Raw genomic sequence first — 11,689 nt, 5'->3', positions numbered from 1 at the left:
ACACCTCCCCAAGATGCTTCACAAGGTTGAGAGGTCACTTCTTAACCAAAGGGCAAAGGGTGCAGCCTTGGCAACATGTGCAAGACCAGCAAAGGTGGATCATCTTGGGCAAAGTTCCTCCAGTCATCAGGAAAAGCCTCCTGTGGGCACTGTCCAGTCCTCCCTGCCATGATTTACCAATTTAGCTTGTTTTCCTGCTGCAGTTGTAATGTGCAGCATTTCTGGATGATGACAAATCACAAGTAAAACAGGAGAGGAGTAAAACAGCATAATGAAATTTTATTCTGAAAATACGGCAAGAGTCTAAGGCACTTCAAACATTTCAATACACTTGACTAAAGTGAATGTGACAAGGTAATAGCATTCCATAAATACTCACCAAGAACTACACTCAATTCCACTCAAGGGGAATATACAGCTGGTACCCCTAATTTTATTCTCCAATAAACATATATGGAGCTTATAGACTGACACAGTTAATAAAAATATGGTAACAGGCATGTAATTCTTCATGTAGGTTTTAATTATTAAGGATTATAAAATGTTGAAAATACTGTGTGAGTTAATTTTATAGATACTAGTATCTTTTATATAAAAAGTTATACATTATCCCCAATTAGCAACAAACTTAGTGAACTTCAGACCTGACAAGAGGCTCTATCCCCATTACCTACCCACTCACCCACCAGCTCAAGATCCATGGAGCTGACTACATAAGCAACTGCAACTTCTGAATTTCAAAGTAATTAAAAACATGAAAATCATGTTGGAATGAAATTTATGAAAAGTTTACTGTGATGAAGTCTAGGCACAGTAAATACATTTTAGAATGACTAGAAATAAGCCACTGGGACACCCCTGCATCGACAGCTTTAGAAGTCTTAGTTTGCACATTAACATACGAAAGGATAATCTACAACAAAGAAAAACAGGATTTATGCCAGTGTACAGAAAGATGAGTATGTGAGCAAAAGAACAGTTCTGGCTAAGGTTCTTCACTGAGCACTACTTTATGCTTGCTTCAAGTTTACAGTTTTCTATCTTTAGCACTAGATCTCTGCTTTCACTTCGCTGGTGAGTTCAGGCACAAGACAATTACATTCAGTATCTGTCTCAGTAAAACAGTAACATTTAGCAGCTTAAAGATGGCATAGAGATTTTTTACAGATATTTATACACTACTACTCAAACGTGGCTCTGTGGGTGGGACCAGGAGATGTCCTCCTGCTAAGCCTAGGAGTGCCCTAAAAAAGAAGAAAGAAGAGTTAATCAAAATGAAATTATTCCAGCCAGCTGATAGAAAACACAACACTCAAAGTTACTCTGTTCAATTCCTTACCTTTAATTGTACAGATAATTTCTTTTTTTTATTTTAGGAAGCAAAGTGCCAGCTATTGTACAGCCTTTTAACTGAGAGCACACGTTGTTTAGACAGTGAAATGTTTAGCAGCAGTTTATCAGGAGAGTGAGTCAGGGCTAAAGAAGAGGTGGATAGCTGCCAAAACACCTAGAACAGCTATGTTTCAGTTTCCAGGTCAATAATTATCATTAAAATGATACAACAGCACCTCGGCGCACTAGCCAGAATCAGTGAACCTTGCTAGTGAGCTATCTGTACCCCCTGGTAATTGAGAGGAGAAGCAGGAACTATCCCCCAGCCAGGCTTCAACCTTCTGCAGTCACCATGTATTTTAAAACGCACATTCCACTTAACAGCACAGAAATTCTCTTATGAATAAACTCAAAATTTCATGTGCTGTACTGCTGTCCAGCTGTCAGGGAGTACACTTCTTGTTTACATTTCACTATATTGATCATCAGCAGCAAGGCAGAACATAAACTACAGGAGGTTGTGTACTAACCGGTGACTGGGTTTTGGAAAAGTTGACATGGGCGTAAAGGAGAACCGCTATGTCCTTATGTCCAGCTTCCAGGGCTATTGAAAGTGCTGTGCTGCCATCCTGAGAGAAGAAAGGGAGAAACAAAAGAATTAGTGCTTGTACGCTTTAACAGATCTCTTAAAAGCCCTATCAGCCCACAGAGAAGTGAAGTTATTGAGGCCCTACTGCTCATGCAGACATTAATTTAGAGTCTTGTTTAATTTCTTTTGTTTTAAGGCTTGCACTGCTGTTTTATGAGGCAGTCCAATTGTCAGAGCCTCATAATTTCTCTCAACGAGGAGTCTCGATTATTGCTGTGGAAGAATGAGCACACCATTATCACAATAATGTTACCATGTAGTGCTGTGTAAGATCAGAAGATTGGGCTGTCTCAGAGAAACTACAGTGTCAGTAAAAAGCAGAAGAGATGATAAGGGAGGGAAGAATGCTCGTCAAATATAATGATAATTGCTGTGTTAAAATGATAATTTTTGTGGCATAGCTCCCATCAACACTAAGAGGAATTGCATTCATCATTTCAAATGCTCCTTGATGGAAGTCTAAATACAAACAAATGGACTTTCCTAGTCAAATACTGCCACCTCAGTTTCTCAGAAGATACTATTGCTTTCAAAAACCCCAGCTCTTGAGGGTTTTAGAAGCAAAAAGTGCTTTAGCTGAAAGAGTGTTTTACTGATCTGCTGGTTTTCATTTGGACCATGTCTGGTCCAGGAAGAAGCAGATGTCAGGAAACCTGTGATGTGAACCTGCTGCTTGGTTCACTGCTGGGCTTTTGGCTGTTGCGCACAGAAGTTTCTACAAATAATGCCAGTATTTGAAATGTCTCACGGGGATGGAGCACACATTCCAGCCACTGCTGTAGCACTGGTATTGGAACAGCTGGCACCAGTTTTTAAATGATAAACTCTTTTTCCAGCATGGTACACAATGGACAGCATCCACATGGAAAGTCTTCTTATGAGACTAAAGGGAGCAATTATCCATAAATCTCATTGTCCTGAGCAGACAGGGAGCTGGAAGAGCTGTCTGCTACAATGCGATATAATGCATGACAAATGCACAGCACTCACTCTCCAGTCAACACAAGTTCTTAAAGAGAGGTGCTGAACCACTGTGGCACATGTTAGTGGGATGATGCTCAGCTGACTACTGATCATGCAGACTGGAAGGGCATCACTGTGACACTCAGAATGGCATGGGGAATGCTAAAAATCTCAATCCATGAATATGGACAAATCCATGAATAAGCAGCAGTCAAACTGTACTTGGGAAACTATCACACTGGCCTCAGTTAAGTATAATGTCCCCATAAAGACTGTTAATTAGTCATTTTGTATCTAATAGTGCCAACAGCATCCAAGCAGCAATAATCTAGACTGCCCCCAAAAATGTTTGTTAGACTGAGGTCCTCTTCATTTTCCCCTCAGGCCAGATATTACACACTGCTAGCACTACAAGCAACTGAGCTGCCTCCTGTAGCAAATGATTGAATGAAGAGAAATTATGTCTTTGCCTCTCTGCAACAGCTTCAACAAATAACTACCCACTGCCCCCCAAATCCCAAACCCAGGCTCCATTTCAGCGTTCACTAGGAAAAGCAATAGGAAGACCAGAGAAGTATTCAAGAAATGTTGTTAACAAGAACATAGTACTGGCAAGAAACAAGCTAAGTCAACGTTTTCTAGCTTGAGAAAGCTATATATCAAATTGTCTCCTGACAGTGTAGGCTGCAATGATCCCTGCAAACAAGAAATATGCAGGTGTCTCACTTGGCACTGAAGTCACAGTCTGTATCTGTTTATTGTCAGGACAGTGTAGCTTCATGGCTAAGACTGAACCTATGGTCTCAAAAGTCATGTGTGACAAAAACACAGTGTGAACATCCTGTCAAGAGAATTGTAGCACTGATGTTTGCCATGGGCACAGAGAAGTAACACAGCGAGGCCTTAACTCACCAGATAGGGTCCTAACCAAAAACTGGAAAACTCCTTTGAAAGGGGAAAGGAATGTCAGAGGGAAAGATATTTTACTATGAGCTAACAATTTTTTTTTTCTCTTTTGGCCACTAAACACCTACAGCTAAGCACAGAAATAGCTACCAGGTAGGTCTGTTAGAAAAGTAAAAATACTAGCCAAATAATCACAGCACTTGCTATCATTAAACAGAAGATTCATGTAGCTGGTACTTTGGTACTGAGTCAGGCATTCACCCAAGCAGATTTCAGAAGCACTGAAAGGCAACTCACATTGTCCTCCAGGGTGCTGTTACACCCAGGCTGAGCCAGCAGAAGCTTAACAATCTCCACATGTCCATGCTCACTAGCGCACATCAGAGCTGTAGAGCCCTCATCATCCTGGATATTGACATCTGCACCACAGGCCAGTAAAGCTTTAACCATGTCTATCCGGCCATGACTCACAGCTAGCATCAGTGCAGTCTGACCAGCCTGCATGGAGAGAAGAGGAAAACCCAAGTCACTACAGAGACAATCAGTGACAAAGCATGAACACTTTATTTCTTCTGGGGGGGAAAAAAAAATGTTATTTTGAACAGTACTCTCAAGGCTTTGGTTGCCATTATTTAAACACCTTTTATGGGTCATATATCTCACATTCACGTAGATATTTATTGAATTAATGGAAGACATCCAATCTATTTTCAGACAACTGTAGTTTTTTCAAAGGAGCAAAATGTTGCAGAATTTGTAAATGCCACCCAAAATTCAGTAATTCAGTACTTTCACACAATAATCAACCTTCATTTTTAGAAGAGGTCCAGACCTGAGGCTCAACCATTCTTCCACACCTCCATTTTGTATACAGCAATCAAAAACATACATAAAAAACCCACAGATGAAGAAAGCAAATGAGAGCAACATTTGAGCTGACAGAACAGGGATGGGAGCATGGAGGAACAGTAAAAAAGGCAAGAGGAGTACAGCAGTAGGAACTGTGCCTCCTGAACCGTTTGACTGACCTGGCTGGCTTTAGCATTCACATCCCCACAGCTGAACAGTTCCTCCACTGTCCTCATGTCCTTCTCTGCTTCCACAGCTGCAAGCGCAGCAAGCATGATGGGGGTATAACCAGCCTTGTTCTGATGATTTACATTACAGACATCTGCAGAGGGATGACATAATTTCTTCAGAAAGCAAGAACCCAAAAAGCAGTAATTGTGCTAATCAACTGAATAAAGTGTCAGTAGAGCGTCCTATAAAAAGAAAAAGTAGCAACTGGTTTCATAATGGATGCAATTCAAGGGAAGGTGAGAAGAAAAAAATAAACAGAGGAGCTCTTGAACCTGAGAAAGAAAATAATTCTTTTGCACTATGTGTACAACACAAGAGACAACACAAAGACATTTTATATATTATCATTTAGAGCTTTATTAGTACATTTATTTTTCCTTTTGTAAAAGCAAGTGGTCTGAAATTTGACATGATATTCAGAAACACTGTCAGGACAGTCCTTAAGCTCTTCTCCTAAGGGCATTCACACTGCAGAATAAAAATGGTCCAGCAACATGGTCAGTGGAAAAGCTACTTCTCTTCAGCACAAACATTTTCCTGCAACTGGTGTTATTTTAAAAATCTCCAAGTGTATTTCAACGTGTTTCGGAGCTGCCAAAAAAACTCCCCTTTAAATTAAAGACTGCTGCCAGTTCCACAGTGTATTTGACCATGAACAAAACTGCTCTGGCAGCAAACACAGGCAAGTCCTCTGACCAGTGCCAGCAACTGACAAGAGTTCTCCTTTTTGTTCAAACCTTGCCTCCAGTCTGTCTCTGTTCCTAAAATTCTGCAGAAATTCAGCAGTGCTTATTTTACTGGGCAGCAGAGTTTTCAGTGTGCTCATCATATTGGAAAGCAGGGACTCAGATTTACGTAAACACTATCTGTAGACTAGGGGTTAAATTGCACCACAGATATCTTAACAAGCAAAAGTGGTTTAGGAAATTTTTCAGACTTAACGACAAAAGATTTTTTTTTTCAGTGAAAACAACACTTCAGAAGCAATGCAAGTGCAGATGTAAGATACTGCAAATTTTTTCATGTTTGGTAGACATCAGTGATGATACCTTATACCCAGTAGACCAGTACTACTTTCAGACATCACTTCTGTGAAGCCACTGAAGCCAGAGAACACAATACTCTGCTACATGCATTACATCATGAGTAATGAATAACTTGTAGAAGTGGTGTGTTCCTACTCTGACTAGACTACTTCAGCAGAGTTTTCTGAGGTCACAGTCAGCTCCTTCTCTATGTGGCTAATGAGCGAAACTGTTCTCCTGTTTGTTCTCTTGGTGAATCTGCTTCATGCTATGGAGGATTCTCTCATCTTGTCCACTCTTCCCACCAAACACAGACACAGAGTTCTTGGACTAAGAATCTACCTGTGATACAACCACACTGCAAAGCTGACCGTAGTGACCATTCAGACACAGTCCACAGGAAGTTTGTTGAAATCTGAAGGAATCTGCCTATTTGCAAGCATTTCCAAGTACTGGCATGAGCAGTGTTCTCCTGCAGAGAGAAGTACCTGGGCACTAGTCATGATTGTTAGATTTTACAGGTAACACCCCTGGTGTTCTCACAGGCATACACTAGCAGCTATAACCTACAGTTATAGGTTATATACAGGAGTCATGACTTACAGGAAGAGATGAGCATGTTCCTGCTACTCTGAGACACCTAGGGAAGCAGAGGGGCAGCTCCCTCCCACCACACTGTGCTGCAGAGCCAGCCTGCCCCATTTCACCACGCTTCTGACATTCCCTGAATTCCCCTGCTGTGACTCACTCTTCCTAAACACAGACTGCCTTCAAAAGGACCAGAGATTTCAAAGTGCTCACTTTCCTGCTGAGGAAGTCTCTCCATGTGTGACACATGTGCTAGGTTATCAAAGCTGAGATTTGTATCATTAATATCCTTGTTTATCTGATGCTACCCTTCTGGATTTATTAATATTGCTTGGCTTACACTCCAGACATGTCACTGGCCTAGTTAAGCCTTCACAACCAACTGTGACAGGTTTTTCAACTAGTTTAGAGAAACAAACTTCACTCAGGGAGCAAAACCAGGATTAAGCAGATTAAACATCCAGCCTGGGACCAGTTTCAGTGTGTGATACCTTCTGCTGGATGCCATCTGGCACACTGCATGTGGGGAGCAGATGCTCCAGAGTCTCCCCTTTGCCACTACTCTCTCTGCCATGTGTGTTGCAAGGGGATCAAGAAAAGGAAGCAACAAAAGCAACTACATGAAGCAGCATCACATTGCTTATGGACTCAGAAAATGCTCTTCTGAGACAGAATGCCATATTGCTTCAGTTTCTCAGGAAAGCAGCACAAATAGGTCCATGTAGTGGCCAGAAAAAGCTTCTGCACTGCTCTAGATAAAGCTAGACTAGTTTGCATGCTCAAGACAGGTATTGAGGTGTACCTCAATGCATCTTCCTCCATCAGCACCCTACAGAGTGCTGAGCAACAGCTGTGCTGCCTCCAGAGAAAACTGCTGGAGGCTGGTGCTGCTGAACTTGGGACTACAGTCCAAGAGTCAGGAATCTACCTATCTCAACTCTGTATATAATTCACTTAAGTGTTTTTTTAACTTCTTCAAGAAGCATCACCTCCAAAGCTAGTACTAGAAACAAAGATTCTAGACCACCTAAGTGAGCCACCATATAACAGTTAACAGTTAGAACGCCTGCTGGAAGAAGACCAAACTTGACCTCTAGCCCATCAAGGATTTCACCCGTGAGAATTGCAAACCCAAGAATAATTAAAAAAAAAAAAAAGCAAACCTACTTGCATCCAGAAGAAGCTTCACAATTTCAAAGTTAGAATGTGAGACACTGTAATGCAGAGCTGTGTTTCCGTTTCCATCTGCCATGTTGATGATATGTCTGAGGACAGCAGGAGAAATCTCTTCAAAAGCAGTTATGTAGTCTCCAACCATTTCAGGGACAGCTGACTTCTGACTTGAGACACGAAACCATTCATGCTGGATGGTATTTAAACAAAACCTCTGCCGAAACCAAGACAGAAAAATTTACATATGGACAATCTATTTAAAGGATTTTCCATCCCACAAGTCAGCAATGCAGGTCAAGCCTTTTTTAGTTCAATGTGGGAAGAAAGTATTCAACACACAAACAAGATGTACAGACTGAAGCTTCCCCTCTGACTACAGCCCACTTTAAAACACCAATTTTTTACTTCCTCTCACTTCACCTGACTTTCAGGAATGGTTCACCTCTGAGGGCACAGAATTTTAACATGAGAGTACTCCCAGAATTAATGGTTATCAAATACTGGTGAACAGAAAAAAAGACTTGCATAACGATTTCCATCACATACTTAACTAAGCTTATGAATCACTGATAAACTCAAGACTTTCTCACTGGACTTAAACAGCATGCTGAGTCAATTAGGCCCAGTTCTGAGGCACAAATTATCAAATGCACAAAATATATGAGAACTGGATGGACAGCAGTTCTGAAGAAGAAGAGCTGAGCATTACAGATGATTACAAACTGAACCCAAGACAACAACATCACACTGTAATGTAAAAGGTAAATACTGTTTTGGGGTGAATAAACAGATTTATAGCTTGCATAGCATGTGTTGCAGTCCCTTCCTTCTGCCTAGTACTGTGAAGACACCAGGTGGACTCCTTTTTCTGGTCTGATCACTGAGTAACACAAAATATTTGGTTGAAACAGTTTTGAAGATAAGCAGCAAGAATGAACCGAAGTCAAGGAAATCTGACCTACTGGACAGACAGGAAGGACTGGAGATGCTCTGCTGAAAGAACCGCTGGGGAAAGAAACCCTGTAACATTTGTTGCAGAAAAAAGAAAAAAAAGAAAGAACCCGTTCTTCACCTGAGGGCTGGCTGGCTGTAGTAATGAGATTTCAGTTGCAATGAGAAGATGCGGGCTACACATTCAGGATAAACTTTCCCATTGGTATGGACTGAGACTGGAGGACTAGGTGACCTGTCTGTTGTGACAAGGTAGGTAGAGCAGATCTCACTGTGAGCCAGGAAGGCTCCCACAGTCACCGCCAGTTCTGACTTTGAGACTGACTGGAAGGACCACCATATCTCCTCACCTACAAGGTGGCCAGTAAATTCAAGGGCAATTTTGCAGAGACAACATTCAGAAAGCTTATCTAGCCTCTAGGGAAAACACACCGGTAGCTCTAGAGGTGGCCTGTGTCTGGTAAAGAGAAAATATTCTACACACACCAGTACTACATATATATCTGTACTACATAAACACATTTACAGAATATTTTACATCAGTGCTACTATAATGTGATGTATGTATTTTGTGAACATGGGGAATTGAAACACGAAAGTGCCCATAAACCGACACAATAGAATATTTTTTATTATTAATTTACGCAGTACTGAGTGCAAAATACCACTAAGAAACTATTTTTAGTCACTTATCACACACATTATTAAATAAACAACACACTTTTTAAATTCCATTAATCTATCACATTCAAAAAGGTGCAGTCCACAACTTTTTCTGGTGTAAACTGCAGCTACAAGAGCTGAATATGTTGGAAGAGGTTGGGACAACTTATACAGATCCTTAGCTATACTGACATTTAAACTGTTTGGACAAGACTTCTGTATAAGCAGACAGACAGAGGACAAGAGCTGATTAGTCTGCAGCTTCCACCTACAAAGCACTGTTTATGCTGAAAAACACTTTAGGCACAAGAAAGAAAAACGTAAATTCAAATTACACTTCCAAGGCAGAGATCATCATGTGGTTATGCCATTTTTGACACTTTCAACTCCAAGAGGGCCTAAAGCATTTGTTGTTTGAATGCCTAAACTACTGAAGGACAAACACAGGATTAAAAACTATCTGTCACAACTGTATGAAACAACCTTTCAAAACATTCCCTGGACCACAGATGTCAGAACTGGACACAGACAATACTACTGTGTCATACAGACGACATTATTGTCTTTAAGAAGCTGCAGATGCTCTATAGTAGAGGAGAATGACAGTGAACTGTTGCCTTTTATATGCACAAGTGTAACAAATGCAAAACTCAATTTCGTATCATTAAGCAGTGTTCCTTTGCTTTCAGACTGCCCTCACAGAGTAGCATAGGCAATCCCTCTATGAAGCATTTCCAATAAGGCAAATACCATTTTGTTTCTTGAGACTTGAGTATTTAAGTATTAACAACGAATCCTCCTTACTCTCTGCAGCACTGATAAAAACCACCCGTGCAGTAAACAAGACAAGCTGCATCCCTGTGCTTAGAAGGAGGCAGATCACCTGGTGTTTCAGAACAGACTCTGAGGTTTTGTCATAGGAAGCAACAGGCTCCTCACCCACTGCAGTCTCCTAATGCGAGGCCTGAGAGCTGCCCAAAGCAGTGCTAAACCAAAACAACCACAGGAATAACACAGGAACACACAGGTTGTGTTGAAACCACACTTTCATGTTACTATTTTTATGCATGTGCCGTGAGACAACAACACTGAAGCACACCAGGTATATCCTCTGGATGAAAGTGTACTGATAGAAAGAGATTTGTGAGTCTTGTAGGAAAAATGAAATCCTCTTCTGCCTACCACTGTGGTTTCTGGTAAAACCAGAAGTTACCCCTCCCTAAAGTTTTCCTGTTGCATCTCAGGGAGAATTTTGACCTGTATTGCTTACCACGTCTTTGTTGGTTAATGCCTTAGGGTCATCAATGTTGTTTCTCAGCAGGTTACAGGCAGAAAGCATCTTTTCACTTAGCTCATATCTGAGGGAGACAGCAAAATACATGGCATGTTTCAATTTTCATCTTAGCATTTCAGTACAGAAACATTTGTTTTTCTGAAAGTTCTCTGGGAATTAAAGTTTCCAGGCAAGCCATCTGCTCCCACCATGCAGAAACCACGCTGGCAGCTCTTCTCACCGACACTCCCTCCACACTGAATGGAGACAAATGGGGGAAGAGCAACAGGAATGAAGAGTGGGAAATACATCACTTTTGTGTTCTAAGACTTGGCAACCCTTCTAGTGGAAATTCTCACCTACTGCTATATGACTGCAGAGCACACATTATACGTTGTGTGCTTTGATTACTTGATTAACAAGGAGCAATGCCAATAGTTGTGATGGAAACAGAATTAAGCAGTGGGAAAGAGCTCAAGAGGCGCCTCCCTGCCAGCTCCCATTCACTGGAACTAGCCTTTCTCATCCCACCCACTCTGGAAATTTACTCTCTTTCTCCAGCCCTCTTTAATTTTTACACTTCTACTCCCTTGTCATTACAAAGTTCAAAAATAAGGTCAAATGCCTGTGCCACATGTATACCAGGCTGTAGCCAACCATCCTTGCCTACAACCTGCACAGAGGATAATGGCAATTTTTCCAGAAAATTCTCCCAAAAATGAGAGAAGCTAACACACTCGTGTGTAAAGTGGGCATTTTAGCCCTCATGGGTTACAAGCCAGCTGGTAGTACTTCTAGAGTAATGAAATTCTCCATCACTGCATGGACCATGGCCATGCATGGCCACGTGCCCTGCCTCTTCCCCTTGAAGGGCATTGCCAGAGCAGTCAGCTTGAAAAGAACATGCTCTTTAAATACACATGGCTATCTAAGCTGTCTGCTGCTCTTCCTCCCAATCACCCCTTGCTAGTGTAAATATAAATTAGAGAGCTCTTTTGAGAGACTGCTCATCTTTTTATGCCACCTGTAAAATAACAGGCTATGCTACAGTACTCAGTAAGCTCAGGGCTCTTCAAAACACACAGC

General features: G+C 41.3%; 1 protein-coding gene across 2 annotated transcripts in view; it reads right to left on the bottom strand.

Moving 5' to 3' along the window:
- Positions 1–259: 259 nt before the first annotated feature.
- KANK1 (KN motif and ankyrin repeat domains 1) overlaps positions 260–11,689 on the bottom strand; it is a 129,786-nt gene continuing 118,356 nt past the window's right edge. For both annotated transcript variants that reach the window (XM_069001036.1, XM_069001035.1), the window contains 6 exons: positions 10,601–10,688; positions 7,711–7,930; positions 4,879–5,021; positions 4,148–4,348; positions 1,863–1,961; positions 260–1,244 (listed from right to left, as the gene is read on the bottom strand). In XM_069001036.1, the coding sequence (XP_068857137.1) occupies positions 1,182–1,244; positions 1,863–1,961; positions 4,148–4,348; positions 4,879–5,021; positions 7,711–7,930; positions 10,601–10,688 (814 nt within the window). In that variant the 3' untranslated portion in view covers positions 260–1,181. The remainder of the gene's footprint in view (positions 1,245–1,862; positions 1,962–4,147; positions 4,349–4,878; positions 5,022–7,710; positions 7,931–10,600; positions 10,689–11,689) is intronic.

Source organism: Aphelocoma coerulescens (genome assembly GCF_041296385.1).
Source record: "Aphelocoma coerulescens isolate FSJ_1873_10779 chromosome Z unlocalized genomic scaffold, UR_Acoe_1.0 ChrZ, whole genome shotgun sequence".
In the NCBI taxonomy this organism is placed as follows: domain Eukaryota; kingdom Metazoa; phylum Chordata; class Aves; order Passeriformes; family Corvidae; genus Aphelocoma; species Aphelocoma coerulescens.
The sequence above is the reverse complement of the archived record's forward strand: the minus strand, read 5'-3'. Positions and strand labels throughout refer to the sequence as shown.